The sequence below is a fragment of the Prionailurus viverrinus genome, chromosome C2 (assembly GCF_022837055.1).
Source record: "Prionailurus viverrinus isolate Anna chromosome C2, UM_Priviv_1.0, whole genome shotgun sequence".
Taxonomy (NCBI): domain Eukaryota; kingdom Metazoa; phylum Chordata; class Mammalia; order Carnivora; family Felidae; genus Prionailurus; species Prionailurus viverrinus.
Genome location: NC_062569.1, coordinates 134171900 through 134192675, shown reverse-complemented (window position 1 = coordinate 134192675; position 20776 = coordinate 134171900). Strand labels below are relative to the sequence as shown.

Below are 20776 nucleotides of genomic sequence, written 5' to 3'. Positions count from 1 at the left end.
AGTCCATTTTTATCAAACACTTATGTAAAATATTATACTTAAGGTAAAATATTTTTGCACACTGTAAACTTTAATACAATTTACATTACGTGAACTAGATTACAACTTATGAAAGGTGAAAGAAACAAAAATAACTGCCTCCAACACATACACTTCTCTAATGTGTTGACAGCAATTTTATCTGCATGGTCCATTCCATTTACTTGAAGTTTGGGTGCATCCTTTAGCGATAAGCATGTCTCACTCCATTGTAAGCACAGCGTATTTTGTAAATGAAATAACCAACCAATATTAAAAATTATTTTAATATTTGCCTCAAGGGGGAGCTTACAGTTCATCTTGCAGATCCTCTGAGATTTCAAGCCATTCCAAGCGAATGTTCTAGATGCCATTCCTTATGCAGATCCAGAATTCTAAAATTCTATTTTCTGTGCTGGAGCCAAGTCGATGGATTCTTATACTTCCATGCCACTTTCTTTTCTGGTGCTTTTTGAAATCCACAGGGTGGACTGGTTTGGGCTAGTTTTTGTTCTTCCTTTACTGAAAAACATAAGAAGAAGTAAGTTCAATGCCTGAGACTTATTACTGAAATAGGCATGTTTTGGTCCCAGGGGAGATATTGCAAACCCTTCTTATGAAAGGGTCTTTCTTCTCTCACCAGCACATCTACAAAAAATTCCAGATTATTCCAGAATGTGAAGATGGTAAATAGACCATGTAAAATAATGAAAAAAATAGAATGATCTCTGTTTGACCCTTTGTAGTACAGAATTCAGACACATTCACACGCACACACATGCACACACACACATACACACACACACACACACACACACACACACACCACAAATATGTCTGAAACAATACCAACAATTTTCATTATAATCACCAAGAAATCTTCATTTTATTTGATAAGTGATTTTGAAATTTTGCTTTGTGGATATTCTTCCATTCACATATGCTGCATTTAATACTAAAGGATTGAAACAGTGTTTTTGTCCTAAGTATAAAGACCTTCCTAATCACCATCCCTCAGTTTTCCTTTTTTATAGTTAAGTCACTTAATCCCTAAAAGTTTGGTTTGACTTCAGTCTCTGCAACCAATGTAGTTCAAAGTAGATTCAGGCCTTGATAACTTTGTTCCTCTAGATCTGAGACTGAACTTCACTCTCCTTGGACGTGGAATCTGAGCCCACGTTTCCAGCCCCTGTATCAGAGTTGGCTGTCTCCTCATTCTTTCCATAAAATGGCCACTGCTCAGGCTCCTGCAGAAGTGCCCATTCCTGAGTTTATATAAGTCATCCTCCTCTAGGCTACTTATCAAGATCTAGATTCCTTTGCGTCTAGTTTCCAGAGAATGAACCCTCACCTGGACCAAGTAACCACTTCTGGTCCCTTGTGTCATGCACTTCCTGCCCCACACAGACCTCCCTTCCCCCGCATCTGCCCCACTCCCCACAGGTACTGCATTCCAGTTACTCTCAGTGTAGGTGGGGAGGGCAGAACTCCTTCAAAGAAAGAAAAGAACTCTTCCTAACAAGCCTGAACAATACAATTCTATAATATTAATTGACTTCAGTTTAACTGTGATTTTACTACTAATAAAATATGTCCAAATTATAGGTTTTGGAGATTTGCTTCCAAATAAGTAAGATCAACACATCTTTATCTATGAAGTCATCTAACATCAAGGAAAAAAACAAATCAAGCAAAGTTTATAAATAACATGACATTTTTAAAATGGTAAATAAAGGCAGTTAAGTTATGAAGGTAACTTTTTTGTGTAGCATTAGTATTTCATTTAAGAGTTACTACCAGTTAAGGAAACAAGAGTTACTATTTTGAACATGACATGGAATGATATAAACCATCATGTGTACCAGATTGGAATTTAAACTTTCTGCAAGGCACTCAGATGATAATGGAGTTGAGTCTTTGATGAAGGTTCTCCTTGCTTTCCTGGGAGAAAGGAAAAGGGGAGGATCTAAGAACGAATGAATTAAGCACTACATCTAAGTCGGGCATCTGGAGGTACCCAACTCTGGTTTATTTTCTCACTCTGGGAATTTCAAACAAGTGAAAACTCCATAGATCTTCAAAAACCTGGAAGACTTTTGCATGAATAGAATCTCCACAATAATACACTATTTGGAAGAAGGAAAACAAACTTTAAAGAAAACTCAGTTATTGGCACTATAGTAATTTTTATTTTAGAGATGACAATGCCTGCATAATATTTTTAAATCAATTTTTCTTTTTTTATAAATGTTTTTCCATAGATAATAGATCTATCCATAGATATTATAGATCTATCTGTAGGTCTATATTATCTATAGATCTATCTATAGATCTATTATCTATATATATGTGTGTGTGTGTGTGTATATAAACATTTATTTTATTTTATTTTATTTTCAATATATGAAGTTTATTGTCAGATTGGTTTCCATATAACACCCAGTGCTCATCCCATAAGGTGTCCTCCTCAATATCCATCACCCACCCTCCCCTCCCTCCCACCCGCCATCAACCCTCAGTTTGTTCTCAGTTTTTTTTTTTTAATTTTTTTTTCAACATTTTTTCTTTATTTTTGGGACAGAGAGAAACAGAGCATGAACGGGGGAGGGGCAGAGAGAGAGGGAGACACAGCATGGGAAACAGGCTCCAGGCTCCGAGCCATCAGCCCAGAGCCTGACGCGGGGCTCGAACTCCCGGACCGTGAGATCGTGACCTGGCTGAAGTCAGACGCTTAACCGACTGCGCCACCCAGGCGCCCCTGTTCTCAGTTTTTAAGAGTCTCTTATGCTTTGACTCTCTTCCACTCTAACCTCTTTTTTTTTTCCTTCCCCTCCCCCATGGGTTTCTGTTAAGTTTCTCAGGATCCACATAAGAGTGAAACCATATGGTATCTGTCTTTCTCTGTATGGCTTATTTCACTTAGCATAACATTCTCATAAACATTTTTTTTAGAGAGAGAGCATGAGCAGGGGAGAGGGGCAGAGGGGGAGAGAGAGAGAGAGAGAGAGAGAGAGAGAGAGAGAGAGAGAGAATCTTAAGCAGGCTTCACACACAGTGTGGAGCCCAACTCTGGACTTGATCCCATCACCCTGGGATCATGATTTGACCTGACACCAAGAGTAGGATGATCAACCAACTGAGCCACCCTAAAATCGGTTTTTCAAGCTGATTTGTTATTTACAGCTCTTCCTTAACAGTTTTCTGGGTTAAGAGGGGATTTATATCACATCCTTCCTCTACTTCTCTGCTTTTCACAATGGCTAATCATCTTTTCATCTCTAGTCTTAGGACGTGAAGAAAGAAATGAGATATTTACTATCGTCTTTTTTCTCTACAAAATATTACAAAATTTCTAACTGTGCTTCACATATATATTGGAAAACCCAGAGGATACAAAGTGTAGTATTAATTTGCCAGGCTTTAATTATCATTACTCAAAATGTCTTATTTAAACAGCCTGTACATCACACTTTGGATCCTTTAAACAATTTATGTGAACCATTTACAGTTTATATCTATTTAATTATTTTTTTCTGGGGCTTTTTTTACTTAGTGGATTCTTTATGGTCTATTTCAGAACAGATGAAGATAAACTAAAATCCAAAGAGAAAAATGACTTCATTTGCAGTCCTTCCCTGATGGCGGCACTGTCTCGATCAGTTCTTATTTAAAATACTGACAAAGGAGGTCGGCGGCAAGATGGCGGCTTAGGAGGACGCTGGGCTCACCGCACGTCCTGCTGATCACTTAGATTCCATCTACATCTGCCTAAATAACCCAGAAAACCGCCAGAGGATTAGCAGAACGGAGTCGCCGGAGCCAAACGCAGACGAGAGGCCCACGGAAGAGGGTAGGAAGGGCTGCGAGGCGGTGCGCGCTCCATTGACTGGTGGGAGGGAGCCGGGGCGGAGGGGCGGCTCGCCGGCCAAGCACAGCCACCGAGTCTGGCTTGCAAAAGCGGAGGGGCCTGACGGACTGTGTTCCCACAACAAGCGCGACTTAGCGTCTGGGAGGTCATAAGTTAACAGCTCTGCTCGGAAAGCGGGAAGGCTGGAGGACAAAGGGAGGGAGAGCTGCTGAGCCCCCTGACAACAGAGCTCAGTTTGGTGGGGAACAAAGGCGCTCGCCAGCGCCATCTCCCCCGCCCATCCCCCAGCCGAAATCCCAAAGAGAACCTGTTCCTGCCGGGGAACTTGCTCGCTCCGCGCAAACACCCAACTCTGCGCTTCGGCGGAGCCAAACCTCCGGCAGCGGATCTGACTCCCTCCCGCTGCCACAGGGCCCCTCCTGAAGTGGATCACCTAAGGAGAAGCGATCTAAGCCTGCCCCTCCTGCCCCCGAGCACCTTGCCTACCCACCCCAGCTAATACGCCAGATCCCCAGCATCACAAGCCTGGCACGGTGCAAGTAGCCCAGACGAGCCACACCACCCCACAGTGAATCCCGCCCCTAGGAGAGGGGAAGAGAAGGCACACACCAGTCTGACCGTGGCCCCAGCGGTGGGCTGGGGACAGACATCAGGTCTGACTGCGGCCCCGCCCACCAACTCCAGTTATACACTACAGCACAGGGGAAGTGCCCTGCAGGTCCGCACCACTCCAGGGACTATCCAAAATGACCAAGCGGAAGAACTCCCCTCAGAAGAATCTCCAGGAAATAACAACAGCTAATGAGCTGATCAAAAAGGATTTAAATAATATAACAGAAAGTGAATTTAGAATAATAGTCATAAAATTAATCGCTGGGCTTGAAAACAGTATACAGGACAGCAGAGAATCTCTTGCTACAGAGATCAAGGGACTAAGGAACAGTCACGAGGAGCTGAAAAACGCTTTAAACGAAATGCAAAACAAAATGGAAACCACCACAGCTCGGCTTGAAGAGGCAGAGGAGAGAATAGGTGAACTAGAAGATAAAGTTATGGAAAAAGAGGAAGCTGAGAAAAAGAGAGATAAAAAAATCCAGGAGTATGAGGGGAAAATTAGAGAATTAAGTGATACACTAAAAAGAAATAATATACGCATAATTGGTATCCCAGAGGAGGAAGAGAGAGGGAAAGGTGCTGAAGGGGTACTTGAAGAAATAATAGCTGAGAACTTCCCTGAACTGGGGAAGGAAAAAGGCATTGAAATCCAAGAGGCACAGAGAACTCCCTTCAGACGTAACTTGAATCGATCTTCTGCACGACATATCATAGTGAAACTGGCAAAATACAAGGATAAAGAGAAAATTCTGAAAGCACCAAGGGGTAAACGTGCCCTCACATATAAAGGGAGACCTATAAGACTTGTGACTGATCTCTCTTTTGAAACTTGGCAGGCCAGAAAGAATTGGCACGAGATTTTCAGGGTGCTAGACAGAAAAAATATGCAGCCGAGAATCCTTTATCCAGCAAGTCTGTCATTTAGAATAGAAGAAGAGATAAAGGTCTTCCCAAACAAACAAAAACTGAAGGAATTTGTCACCACTAAACCAGCCCTACAAGAGATCCTAAGGGGGACCCTGTGAGACAAAGTCCCAGAGACATCACTACAAGCATAAAACATACAGACATCACAATGACTCTAAACCCGTATCTTTCTATAATAACACTGAATGTAAATGGATTAAATGCGCCAACCAAAAGACATAGGGTATCAGAATGGATAAAAAAACAAGACCCATCTATTTGCTGTCTACAAGAGACTCATTTTAGACCTGAGGACACCTTTAGATTGAGAGTGAGGGGATGGAGAACTATTTATCATGCGACTGGAAGCCAAAAGAAAGCTGGAGTAGCCATACTTATATCAGACAAACTAGACTTTAAATTAAAGGCTGTAACAAGAGATGAAGAAGGACATTATATAATAGTTACAGGGTCTATCCATCAGGAAGAGCTAACAATTATAAATGTCTATGCACCGAATACCGGAGCCCCCAAATATATAAAACAATTACTCATAAACATAAGCAACCTTATTGATAAGAATGTGGTAATTGCAGGGGACTTTAATATACCACTTACAGAAATGGATAGATCATCTAGACACACGGTCAATAAAGAAACAAGGGCCCTGAATGAGACATTGGATCAGATGGACTTGACAGATATATTTAGAACTCTGCATCCCAAAGCAACAGAATATACTTTCTTCTCGAGTGCACATGGAACATTCTCCAAGATAGATCATATACTGGGTCACAAAACAGCCCTTCATAAGTTTACAAGAATTGAAATTATACCATGCTTACTTTCAGACCACAATGCTATGAAGCTTGAAATCAACCACAGAAAAAAGTCTGGAAAACCTCCAAAAGCATGGAGGTTAAAGAACACCCTACTAACGAATGAGTGGGTCAACCAGGCAATTAGAGAAGAAATTAAAAAATATATGGAAACAAATGAAAATGAAAATACAACAATCCAAACGCTTTGGGACGCAGCAAAGGCAGTCCTGAGAGGAAAATACATTGCCATCCAGGCCTATCTCAAGAAACAAGAAAAATCCCAAATACAAAATCTAACAGCACACCTAAAGGAACTAGAAGCAGAACAGCAAAGGCAGCCTAAGCCCAGCAGAAGAAGAGAAATAATAAAGATCAGGGCAGAAATAAACAATATAGAAACTAAAAAAACTGTAGAGCAGATCAACGAAACCAAGAGTTGGTTTTTTGAAAAAATAAACAAAATTGACAAACCTCTAGCCAGGCTTCTCAAAAAGAAAAGGGAGATGACCCAAATAGATAAAATCATGAATGAAAATGGAATTATTACAACCAATCCCTCAGAGATACAAACAATTATCAGGGAATACTATGAAAAATTATATGCCAACAAACTGGACAACCTGGAAGAAATGGACAAATTCCTGAACAACCACACTCTTCCAAAACTCAATCAGGAGGAAATAGAAAGCTTGAACAGACCCATAACCAGCGAAGAAATTGAATCGGTTATCAAAAATCTCCCAACAAATAAGAGTCCAGGACCAGATGGCTTCCCAGGGGAGTTCTACCAGACGTTTAAAGCAGAGATAATACCTATCCTTCTCAAGCTATTCCAAGAAATAGAAAGGGAAGGAAAACTTCCAGACTCATTCTATGAAGCCAGTATTACTTTGATTCCTAAACCAGACAGAGACCCAGTAAAAAAAGAGAACTACAGGCCAATATCCCTGATGAATATGGATGCAAAAATTCTCAATAAGGTACTAGCAAATCGAATTCAACGGCATATAAAAAGAATTATTCACCATGATCAAGTGGGATTCATTCCTGGGATGCAGGGCTGGTTCAACATTCGCAAATCAATCAACGTGATACATCACATTAACAAAAAAAAAGAGAAGAACCATATGATCCTGTCAATCGATGCAGAAAAGGCCTTCGACAAAATCCAGCACCCTTTCTTAATAAAAACCCTTGAGAAAGTCGGGATAGAAGGAACATACTTAAAGATCATAAAAGCCATTTATGAAAAGCCCACAGCTAACATCATCCTCAACGGGGAAAAACTGAGAGCTTTTTCCCTGAGATCAGGAACACGACAAGGATGCCCACTCTCACCGCTGCTGTTTAACATAGTGCTGGAAGTTCTAGCATCAGCAATCAGACAACAAAAGGAAATCAAAGGCATCAAAATTGGCAAAGATGAAGTCAAGCTTTCGCTTTTTGCAGATGACATGATATTATACATGGAAAATCCGATAGACTCCACCAAAAGTCTGCTAGAACTGATACAGGAATTCAGCAAAGTTGCAGGATACAAAATCAATGTACAGAAATCAGTTGCATTCTTATACACTAACAATGAAGCAACAGAAAGACAAATAAAGAAACTGATCCCATTCACAATTGCACCAAGAAGCATAAAATACCTAGGAATAAATCTAACCAAAGATGTAAAGGATCTGTATGCTGAAAATTATAGAAAGCTTATGAAGGAAATTGAAGAAGATTTAAAGAAATGGAAAGACATTCCCTGCTCATGGATTGGAAAAATAAATATTGTCAAAATGTCAATACTACCCAAAGCTATCTACACATTCAATGCAATCCCAATCAAAATTGCACCAGCATTCTTCTCGAAACTAGAACAAGCAATCCTAAAATTCATATGGAACCACAAAAGGCCCCGAATAGCCAAAGGAATTTTGAAGAAGAAGACCAAAGCAGGAGGCATCACAATCCCAGACTTTAGCCTCTACTACAAAGCTGTCATCATCAAGACAGCATGGTATTGGCACCAAAACAGACACATAGACCAATGGAATAGAATAGAAACCCCAGAACTAGACCCACAAACGTATGGCCAACTCATCTTTGACAAAGCAGGAAAGAACATCCAATGGAAAAAAGACAGCCTCTTTAACAAATGGTGCTGGGAGAACTGGACAGCAACATGCAGAAGGTTGAAACTAGACCACTTTCTCACACCATTCACAAAAATAAACTCAAAATGGATAAAGGACCTAAATGTGAGACAGGAAACCATCAAAACCCTAGAGGAGAAAGCAGGAAAAGACCTCTCTGACCTCAGCCGTAGCAATCTCTTACTCGACACATCCCCAAAGGCAAGGGAATTAAAAGCAAAAGTGAATTACTGGGACCTTATGAAGATAAAAAGCTTCTGCACAGCCAAGGAAACAACCAACAAAACTAAAAGGCAACCAACGGAATGGGAAAAGATATTCGCAAATGACATATCGGACAAAGGGCTAGTATCCAAAATCTATAAAGAGCTCACCAAACTCCACACCCGAAAAACAAATAACCCAGTGAAGAAATGGGCAGAAAACATGAATAGACACTTCTCTAAAGAAGACATCCGGATGGCCAACAGGCACATGAAAAGATGTTCAGCGTCGCTCCTTATCAGGGAAATACAAATCAAAACCACACTCAGGTATCACCTCACGCCAGTCAGAGTGGCCAAAATGAACAAATCCGGAGACTATAGATGCTGGAGAGGATGTGGAGAAACGGGAACCCTCTTGCACTGTTGGTGGGAATGCAAATTGGTGCAGCCGCTCTGGAAAGCAGTGTGGAGGTTCCTCAGAAAATTAAAAATAGACCTACCCTATGACCCAGCAATAGCACTGCTAGGAATTTATCCAAGGGATACAGGAGCACTGATGCATAGGGCCACGTGTACCCCAATGTTCATAGCAGCACTCTCAACAATAGCCAAATTATGGAAAGAGCCTAAATGTCCATCAACTGATGAATGGATAAAGAAATTGTGGTTTATATACACAATGGAATATTACGTGGCAATGAGAAAAAATGAAATATGGCCTTTCGTAGCAACGTGGATGGAACTGGAGAGTGTGATGCTAAGTGAAATAAGCCATACAGAGAAAGACAGATACCATATGGTTTCACTCTTATGTGGATCCTGAGAAACTTCACAGGAACCCATGGGGGAGGGGAAGGAAAAAAAAAAAAAGAGGTTAGAATGGGAGAGAGCCAAAGCATAAGAGACTTAAAAACTGAGAACAAACTGAGGGTTGATGGGGTTGGGAGGGAGGAGAGGGTGGGTGATGGGTATTGAGGAGGGCACCTTTTGGGATGAGCACTGGGTGTTGTATGGAAACCAATTTGTCAATAAATTTCATAAAAAAAAAAAATAAATAAATAAATAAAAAAAATAAAAAAAAAAAAAAAAGAAATGTACCAGAAAAAAAATAAATAAATAAATAAAATAAAATAAAATACTGACAAAGATGGCTAGTTTATTCTAGCAAATATGTTCTTATTTAAATCCAACATCTTTTCCTTTTTCTTTTAATATATATTTATATTTCATATATTAAAATGAAAAAAATTTCACCTCTAACTCAAGGGTATATGGCTAAATAGATATAAAAGAATACTCTGAAGAATCTTGCTGTTAAGATATATCATTTTGGCTGAAGATGCATACTAAAAGTGACCTACTTTTACCATTGTACTTGATTTCCTCTACTCAGAAGACCCTTTGGAAATAAACAAAAGCCTATGACTTAAATTTTTGAAAAAGTATTATAGAGTGCACTTACAAAAATCAAGTCTTGCATACAACTTGGGGTCAAGATTGAAAGGCTTAGCATTAATGCTTATATGTAAGAAACAAGAGTCAGTATAGAGTAGTTGCATATGTTGTAAGCTTACAAAGATTCAAATTTCAGATCCACCACCCACACAAGCTGTGAGAACCAAAGCAAAATTGTGTAACCCATCTAAGCCACCATCTTCTCAACCGAAAAACAGAAACAAAAGGGCACCTACCTCATATGACTTATGAATATTAAGTGAGGTAATGCATGAATCCTGTATTCAAGGCCTATCTTATTAGACTGGATACATGGGGTGTGTACTGACAGATAGGAAAATCAGAACTTTCTCTCTTTATTTTTTAAGTGGGAGTGGAGCCCCAACCTGGAGTTTGAACTCATAACCATGAGATCAAGACCCGAGCTGAGATCAAGAGTCAAACACTTAACTGACTGAACCACTCAGGTGCTCCAAAATTCAGAACTTTCTTGAGACAAAGTAAAACTATAATTTACACTAATATTTTTAAAGAGTTATAAAAACCTACATAAAACTTTTTAAGTTGTCTCTGCATACATGAATTATTTACCTTTTATGCAGCATCTGGAAACAGCAGGTTCCAAAAGCGACCAGTATCAATAAAAGCAGTGGGATCGTTGGTATAACAACATAGATTAGATTGGGAATTATGCCTACAGAAATAAAGCAGTCAGTAAAAAAGATGGCAGAGGCAGAATTCTCACACTAACATTATATAAAATTGCCCAAAAATTCAAGGTAAAATAAAATTATTATAATTCCAAATAAATTTCTTCCCAAAATATTAAATAACCTAATAAAATAATATATTCAGGTTTAATAAAAATTAAAAACAAAATCATATTTCACTGGTTGCCATGCTTCAATTCAGTGTCTATATTTCTAAAACTACAATTAAATCTACAGTTCAGATAGAGGCTAGTTTTCATAACATATTAATAATCTTATCTATCTCACTTCATTAATTCTCAGCTATTACTTAGAAAAACAAGCACTGATTATTAAAATAATTGTTGATTTATTGGTCATATAATCATCCTAACCAATAAGGTCAGTGCCATGATGATACTTAAGACTTTGGGATTAAATCAAAATACAAAAAAATTAACTGATGATACAGTCATAAGCCAGAGACACAAGACCCCAGAAGCATAAAGATTTGATCTTAATTAAATTCTAAAATGAATCATTGTTTAGTTCTGTTCCATTACACAATATTAAGTATTCTTGGAAAAGTAAAAACTGCCACACTTCAGTCCCATACAGACTAAAATGACTTTATTGAACATTTTTTCAATGTCATAAAAGGGAAAATATTCCTAATATAATTATTTACTAATATTTTTAGTTAGGTTTAGATGTTCTGAATGATTTTAAAATCAGGCACCTGAAAAGTAAAAAGCACTAAGTTTTAATGTCATGTTCATACAAGAAAAGCAAATTGAAAAACTATGCATTTAGCTAGCAAATCAAAAGTTGTCATCATTACCAATCTGAATAATTCTGTTCAAAATGGACCAGACTTAGATCAAACTATCCATTTTACTGTACAGCACGTCCTTTATTAACTAAAGATATATTATTATCTGAGGTCCAGTGATGGGGTATTTTGAGAGTAATTTGCTATGCTTTTACCTACTCTTGAGCCCCTGACATGAAACTTCAAGCATTTTAAGGATTCAGGAAATATTTTCGTTCCTTTTCAAAATCCCATCATGATCCTTTATATATAACAGTAAAGAAAAAGAGAAAGTATGTCCTACTCTTCCTCACATTTTAGATCACCTGTGGAAAGATTCTGAGACTTTGGCTCTTTGGCTCAATCTTCACAAAGCAACTAGGAAATATCAAGATTTCTGTCCAAAAATCACAGGACCATGCAAAAAGGAGCACCAAACTAATTCTTAGAGCAGTTTCTGACTGGGATTCAAATCCTAATCAGGGAATGTGCAATCTGCACTGGGATTTCATGATTTCTTTTGCAGACTGGTGTGCTCAGGGAAGCTGGGTTGAGAGCTAATTATACGTACTCTGTCCACCCTGTTCACCAGTGATGTCACCTTGATAGCTTGAAATCAGCCATGGTGGGAGTATAATATACCACAGGAATCTACAAAGGCTACAAATCAGGCTTTTTCTTTTATATCCACTCCCACACTGGTCTCTCCCTAAACATTTACCAGCACACCACTGTCTGCCGGCCGCTGAATGTGCTGATGTACATCATAACGCTTACATGTTGTTGGGGAAGTTCCCTGTGAATCCAGGTTTCCATGTGGATTACTTGGTTTATTACTAGATACATCTACCTGAGGTGAAAAATCAAAAGGAAACAAAATAGATTCTTCTATTCAAAAAACTAGCTTAGCATTATCTGTTTTAACCTAGTTCAAAAGTAAATTCCAGAGGCCAAATTTACTGCCCCCATCAATAAACAATAAGAAAAGTTAGGGCTAACATGAAGCAGAGTTTAAAACTACAGTTTCTGCTCTTGATAGAGGAGTTAAAAACACATGAATTCATTACCTGCTTCAGTAACAACCACATTTTGATGGGTATCTCCTGGCTGATTTGTAAAATACGTCTTTTCTACAGGAGAAGTTGGAATGATCTCTGTAAATAATAAGTACAAACAACATATACAATGATAAAAAAAGAAATACAAATGTAGATGAAAATAAAAGTGTATTATAAAACAATGTAAACATCATAGCTTTTATTTCAGAGTAATAAAGGTACATGAAATTATTCAACTGTAAAGTCATCATTTAATTATCTTTGAATAAAGTATCCACTTGGTGAATCTTTGCAACTGGATCTACTTGGTGAATCCTTGCAACCCAAATCTGCATTTACGAATCAACAGTGCATCTATACTGATGACAGCCTGCTTTGGCAATAATGAAACCAAGCAGGTACAAAGAAAGGCAAAGAGAAGCAGGAATTGGGAGCATAAGAATGTGAGACACTGGGGTTCCTGGGTGGCTCAGTCTGTTAAGCGTCTGATTTCAGCTCAGGTCATGATCTCATGGTTCATGGGTTCGAGACACGTGTAGGGCTCTACGCTGACAGCTCAGAGCCTGGAGCCTGCTTTTGATTCTGAGTCTCCCTCTCTCTCTGCCCCTACCCTGCTCATGCTCTCTCTCTCTCAAAAATAAATAAACATTAAAAAAATAATAAAAGAATGTGAGACGCTAACTGCAATTCAAAAGACAAGCATATTAGTATAATATTTAGATTTCTCCTTGCAGTAATAATCAGCAGATGACTACACGGATTGCACTGGGAATTGATGATTCAAGGAACAACATTCTAAAGCACATTTCTGTCCTAGCAAAACAGTGCCATACTTAGATTTGCTTTCGAGTAGTGTCTATTTCTTTTTAAAAAAACAATAATAAATTAAGGCTTGCAGGTTATTTCTTTCCTGGTTTTATGAGACAAGACCTCCTCAGTGGCCATGCAATTAAAAGTGTCAAAATTTCTTACCATGATCTGATACTGCTGTGCCAACTATTTTTCCCCCTAGGGCACTGTTTGTTAAATTAACAGTTCAGTGAAAGTAAACTGAATTAGTAAGAAAAAAACCTGTAAACTTGTCTTTTGCTTCAAAATATAATTCTTTGTTTATGTTTGTCAAATGATGGAAAAGAAAAAACACTTGCAACATTTTGAATTAGTTTATAATGTTAAGTTATTTTTAATACCATATTTGCTACTCTTTATTTGGCCACGTAGTCTCTCTTTATTGGAACTTTACCATACACCATCCTGTAAGAATATTTACTACCCTTGTGTACAATCTCACCCTAACACTTTAATAGCCTCCTGGAGGTTTTAGATATGGTCCTTTCCTACACTCATTTTTCTACAGAACTGAGGCACCTTATGCCAGTCGGTGCCCAACTGGTATTTGCTGAATAAATAATACAGATATTATTCTATTTATTAACACAAAACTGGTTATTTTAAAATTTTTTTAATATTTTTATTTATTTTTGAGAAATAGAGAGCATGAGCATGGGAGGGGCAGAGAGAGAGAGGGAGACACAGAATCTGAAGCAGGCTCCAAGCTCTGAGCTGTCAGCACAGAGCGTAACACAGGGCTTGAACTTGTGAACCATGAGATCATGACCTGAGCTGAATTCGGATGCCTAACCAACTGAGCCACCCAGGCAACCCAGAACTGGTTATTTTTGAAAATACTCTTAAAAGTCTTTAATTGATGCAATTTCTGATTAACAAAATTTTAAAAACTTAATCCCATGTATACTATATATAATGTCTAAGAACAAGAGTGCATAATGCAATTTTAATGAATACAAAAATTAGATTCAGCAGTATCCCCTTAAAAATGTCTTAGGAAAACACTGACAGTCACAAAGAGTAGATATGTAACTCACAGAACAATAACAAAAAATAGAGAAGAGTGAAAAAATCAAGTAGTGAGTTATTCAGTTTCTTCATTAATTACTAGGTTAATTGTTTATTATTTCAGATATCATTGCTCATATTATTAGATGGCATGCAGGGGCAGAAAGAGGAGATGAAGTTCAAATCACACAGTACTTCAGGTGTAACTGGAGAATAAAGTTCAAAATAAGTGGTCTAATTCACAAATTTTAATAAATCCCACTGCTTACTCCTTTAACCCCTCGCCACCAGAAATTAATCATTCTCCACTAAAAAAGCACTGACCATATAAGCAAGAAATTTCATCAAACCAGCATCCCCTAAAAACAAAACACTAAGCTCAAAGAAGGTTAACAAATAGAAAATAAACAAAGATGAAAATATTCCAGTTAAAATAAAGAATAAAAATGCTATACACATAGTTATATATTTGTAACTATAAAACTGTACACGTGCATCAAAAACAAAAAATAGATAAAGGAATCTTATTCACAAAGCACAGGTTATTTGAAGATTTAGGTGGAATATAGAAGATAAAGAAGAAAATATTTTTTATCTTAAATGCTCTTTCCTGAGTAATATGAACCTAAATTACCTAATATAAAACAAGTAAAGAAGATTCTGAGGTTGATAGTGTCCTGAATAATTTGGCAAGTATGAATGCAAAATAAAAGAAAATAGACACATGTACAAAGGGTCAAATAGTTTACCTAAAAGCTCAAAGAAAGGAGAAAAAGATGTTGTATTAAAGAATGCTCTGTAACATACTTTGTTGCATTCAAGTACATAGTGTCACAAATTTAAAACATCAGAGAATTTCAACTTTATATTTTTCCAATAAAAAAAAAATAAAGACAAAGAACATAAGTGCATAACAGATTTGGCTTTGCAAAGGCTTCTAGGATGGTAATGATGGATTTAGGGCTTTAAAGAATAAACTCACCAGGGATATAGAAAGCTGGCTAATATACTCAAGAGCAGGATAAATATAAGAGAAGGGTAAATCTAATCCAAATAATCCCTTGGGCTTTAAGGTCTTATGAGAAAAGGAATCATGTAATTTCAAGAGAATAATGGAAATAGCAGTACTTGATGGTAAATGCCTTCCATGAACACATTATGAGGTCAAGTAGACAGCCCCTCAAAAGATTTAAAATGATACTTCCCAACACTGAGGAGGAGAAAAACATCAAAAAAAAAAATCTTAAAGCCTAAGTATCTAGTTTGACTTTATTAGGTCATTAAAAAGAATTACTTTACATAGTTGTTGCTGAGTGTCTACTTTTGGTCAAATTTTAATTTAGTCCATCTGTCCTCTTCACACTAATTCAAATTTACTATTTCAACAGGAAAACACACCAGTGTAGCTCAGGTCAATGCAATCTTCCCACGTGCTTCACGGGCAAGAAGGTGGAGACTTCAAACAAAAGCTATCTAAGGAGGTATGTTCCAAAGCATGACAATCATGGGAGGAACATGGCACAGGTCCCCACTTTTGTTTCCACTGCGGTTCAATGAGCCATAATCAGTCTGACTTTCACTGAGGAGCACATGCCAACAAATGATAAGCTAATGTTCCAGGAGAAAGTTGCTTTGTTCCCTTAAACTCACCAGATAATCACCCAAAGATCTGCTGTCCACGTGTGTAAATCTATAGGTGCTCTGGTGACTTATACCTACTTCACACACATTACACTAACTATTTAAAATATTTAAAAATAGATACACGTTCTTTGTAAAACCTATTTCCAAAACACTCTGACGTTCACAGAAAAATGTTCTTTTCTCTTAAAGACATGTCTCCAGATGTGTCTAGTTACTCCCTTCTATTTGACTGATTGGACGGTTTGCTCTAGAGCATGAAGTATAATTCAGTACACTGAGTGATATGACAAGGTACAAAGTAATTCCACGTTTCATAGCAGAGAAACAAAAGGATCCAAAGGAAGTGAAGCCTAAATACAAATAGTGAAGATAAAAATAGAAGCAAATACGCCCAACATCTGCTGTACCTCCTTACAGGACTTCCTACCTGGTTCATACTTGCAGATGTAATTGTGCTTCATGTTGCACCTGTCATCATTCCACTGGTAAAGGTAGGGCCCCCCCAGGCCTGGATTGGCTGTTGGTTGATGATACATCACAACACACTTTTCACTTCCACAGGAAGGTTCATCAGTATACCAGTTTCTGCAAACAGAGCAGCAGGAACACCTCTAAGTGGTTTCAACCACCCTATTCTTTTGGTTTGGTTTTGTTTCAAGTTTTTTTGTATTTAAATTCCAGTTAGTTAACATATAGTATCATACTAGCTTCAGGAGTAGAATTTAGTGATTCATCACTTACATGTAACACCCAGTGCTCATCACAAGTGCCCTTCTGAATATCCATCACCCATTTAGCCCATTCTATTCTGACATCCTCAACCAAGTAATGTCCATAAAGAGGAAGAAGCTGTTACCATAGAGATGAATGAGCCAGTTCAGCTGACTTTTGCACTGAGATACCCGAACCTCTTTACAAAAGCCCAGCACTGTCTCCTACAGTAACACTCAGTACGTCTGCAGATGGACCCCTTGTTGTAGAGTATAAAATTGCTGCTATGGTACATGTAAGGCTCTATTTGGCTCCCAAGATTGAGGAGGAAGAAGGACCTTAGGCATTCTTAAAATCCAACAAAATAAAATCAAGCTCTTCAAGAACTGCTTCCGAGATGCCAGCATGTATGTAAGTCTCTTCTGTCACCAAATTTGTACCTCTCAGTACATATGTAGATATTTTCTGTAAATAACCTATTTCTTCCTCCATTATTTACAATTTGTTTAAAGTCCAAAGTCAAATCTGGTCTTGTTAACCTAGAAATATTTCTGCCTTCACCTAGAAATACTTGTGATTTTCATCACTAAAGGGTTTTGACTCTAAATACAATTTTAATTTTTTTCAATTTATAGAAATTATTTGAATTTAAAAAAAAAGAAAAAAAAACAAAACAAAAAACCCAGAAATCTCCCTCCTCCCTTTCGAGTCCCCCACAGCACATTTAACTCCTCAAGATCCCTACTCACCGGTACTGGGAACTGCTTCCATCAGACCACTGGTAGAGATCTGGGCAGGCACCAGATGTTTGCCCCTCTCCGTTTCGCCAAAGCCCTATCCAGAAATCACCATCAGAAATCCCTGTTCCTGGTTTTGTCAGGTTTTGCAACATACTTTCTATTAACTTCTGTTCTGCTTCATTCTCCAGGCTGAGGAGGGTCCCCCCCTCGCTCTCACAAGCCAGGCGTGCCTCCTGAAAGCTCACGCGGCTGGACAGTTCGTGGAAGTAGGCCATTTTGTAGCAGGGATGCTTGAGGTCAGCAAAGCACACCTTTTGGCCTGGAAAAAAGACAGCATGCATTGATTCTTTGAACTATATTCATAATGCTACTATGAATTAGGATTAAAGAACCAATCAAGGGGCGCCCGGGTGGCTCAGTCGGTTGAGCTTCCAACTTCGGCTCAGGTCATGATTTCACAGTTCGTGAGTTCGAGCCCCGCATCAGGCTCTGTGCTGACAGCTCAAAGACTGGAGCCTGCTCCAGATTCTGTGTCTCCCTCTCTCTCTGCCCCACCCCTGGTCACTCTCTGTCTCTCTCTCAAAAGTAAATAAATATTAAAAAAAAGAACCAATCAAAACAGGATACACTCTCCCAAGAATGATTCCTCCATGGAATCATTTTATAGAGTTTATTTTTTAATTATTATTATCAATTTATAAAAGCAAAATGATTCCCTGGTAAACTTGTAATATGAACTTTTAAACACAGGACTCCAAAAAAATGTTTGTTAAGAGAACTCATGATTCTTCTGGCTTAGATACAAACCAATTACATAGCAAACGAAACTAGCAAAAGAAATTGCTTTTTCTTTTAGAGCAAAGAGAGCTAAAAGGTCAAGGTTATGAAAGAAAAATAATTCACAAAAGAACTTAATTTTTTTTTTCAACGTTTATTTATTTTTGGGACAGAGAGAGACAGAGCATGAATGGGGGAGGGGCAGAGAGAGAGGGAGACACAGCATCGGAAACTGGCTCCAGGCTCTGAGCCATCAGCCCAGAGCCTGACGCCGGGCTGGAACTCACGGACCACGAGATCGTGACCTGGCTGAAGTCGGACGTTTAACCGACTGCGCCACCCAGGCGCCCCAAGAACTTAATTTTTAAAACAAGTAAAAACCAATGTATAGAAGGTATCATAAAAAAGATACAAGGTGGCAAAATTTAAGGTGTAAACATTTGCTTTTATTGTATATATCTGAAAGCAAATGCATTGAAATTGAAAGTTAATAGAGGCCAGAATGAAGGTAACTCTAGTAATAATTAACTTATTAATATACAGCATTAGAAGTGACAGGAGAGATTTCTAGAGTACTCTTTGAAAAAATTCTCATTATCAATTCTCTGAATATTTTCTGGTTTTATAGGACATGCTATGTGTGAGTGTCAATTGCTCAGCCAATGACTTCTCTCTTTTTACACAGACAGCTCAAATGAGTCATAAACTCCAAATAAAATTTCCCAAATTTGAACTTAGAGAATCAAGTACTTAAAGCAAACAAACAGAAAAGAAGGGCATTTTAAATATTAAAAAGCCAAATGGCTTAGGGTTGGAATAAACACATCAGGAAATAAAGGAGCTATTAAAAATCTCATCAGATGGGGCACCTGGGTGGCTCAGTTGGTTAAGCATCTGACTTTGGCTCAGGTCATGATCTTGCAACTCGTTGGTTCAAGCCCCACGTCGGGCTCTGTGCTGACAGCTCAGAACCTGGAACCTGCTTGGGATTCTGTGCCTCCCCATCTCTCTCTTCCTCCCCCACTCACACTCAGTTTCTGTCTCTTAAAAATTAATAAATGTTTAAAACGTTTAAAAAGATAAAAAATAAAAAAATAAAAATCTCATCAATTGCTAATTATTGTCAATTTCTATAACTTGGATAGAAAGCAGAGTAAGCTGAAATTTGTTGAAACTCATCTTTCAAAGATGGTTAAACAATGAGCTAAAAACAAATTAGGTGATAAATATTTAGCAGACTTGAGAACAAATTATTTTTCAGCTTTAGAGTCTCCATTTATGTATTAAACACACACCAAATAAAAATGACTTCTTCAAATTTATTATAAAAAATGCCCTATTAGACTGGTTGAGATTAATTCCTTTATGAGTGTGAAAGGGGTAACACTGCATTTCTTTTAAACTTTCCCTAAATTAGAATTTCATTAAAATCAAATCCAAATTCATTTAAATTTACCCTTCCCTACAGTTAATCTTAACTATTGCTAGTTTTATTGCATATTTCTTTAGGAATAAAGATTGGGGACCACAAAATGTCCAAAATCCATGAATAAATAAATAGAATAATCAGAATTTGGAAAGGAAGTTTAAAATGTAATTTATATTTATACTTGTATTTTAAAGGTTTTTATGAATTACAGCACTTGATTAAGCCACCTATTCTGATATCTCTAAAGATTTTCAAAGTCAGTATATACATAAATATGTGTGTGTACATATATACACATATATACATATATTTTTAAGTCATATATGTTTGTGACAACAAATGAAGCTTAGAATAATTTTTGAGACTTCTTAATGGAATATCATCTTTTATAAAACTTCATTGTGTGACATCACTAGTTTACTTCTGCTCTAACAACATCTGTGAAGACTTAAAGACACAGGTAAAAGTTTGATTTAAAAAAATCTCTCAGAATCAAATTTCACACACCTCTACATGTGAATTTCACATTTGTCTACATATGAAGCAGAATGACTTTCTCCTAACTACACTATGGATGATAATAACATCAGGCCACAAAAAATCCACATACATATCAGGGATATTAGAGTGTACAGGATTCAGCTAACTACCAGCAAGGGAAGTCCTATCGTTCTGTTGTTTAGATTTGCCCCCTTATTATCACCAGACATGTATGCCAAATGATAGACAATCTCCAGAATGACCAACCTGTTTCATTTTGTTTTTCATTAGCTTCTTTGGGTCACTTCTGATCTCTGCTATCAACTTTAAAAACCGCCACGAATCCCTCTCTGTCTGTTATTTCTTTATCCCAACCCACTGTCCATAGCCTCCACTCCTTTCTTAGTCTTTTTCTGCGTTCAGTTTAGATTTGGCCTCAGAAAACAGACTATGAAGCATTTAGTGTAAAATAAAGTCAAATTGTAAATGTAAAATAAAGTCAAATGCTAAGAAATTAAGGCATAGCTTTACTGCTTTCTTAAGATTC

The 20776-nt window shown here is 37.7% G+C and overlaps 1 protein-coding gene across 9 annotated transcripts in view; it reads right to left on the bottom strand.

Moving 5' to 3' along the window:
- Positions 1–292: 292 nt before the first annotated feature.
- CHODL (chondrolectin) overlaps positions 293–20776 on the bottom strand; it is a 574497-nt gene continuing 554013 nt past the window's right edge. For 7 of the 9 annotated variants that reach the window (XM_047875558.1, XM_047875561.1, XM_047875556.1 and 4 more), the window contains 5 exons: positions 17553–17862; positions 16520–16677; positions 12601–12687; positions 10625–10727; positions 293–540 (listed from right to left, as the gene is read on the bottom strand). In XM_047875558.1, the coding sequence (XP_047731514.1) occupies positions 456–540; positions 10625–10727; positions 12601–12687; positions 16520–16677; positions 17553–17818 (699 nt within the window). In that variant the 5' untranslated portion in view covers positions 17819–17862 and the 3' untranslated portion in view covers positions 293–455. Of the gene's footprint in view, positions 541–1880; positions 1960–10624; positions 10728–12600; positions 12688–16519; positions 16678–17552; positions 17863–20776 lie in introns of all 9 variants that reach the window. The other 2 variants (XM_047875553.1, XM_047875555.1) reach the window with 2 other exon arrangements.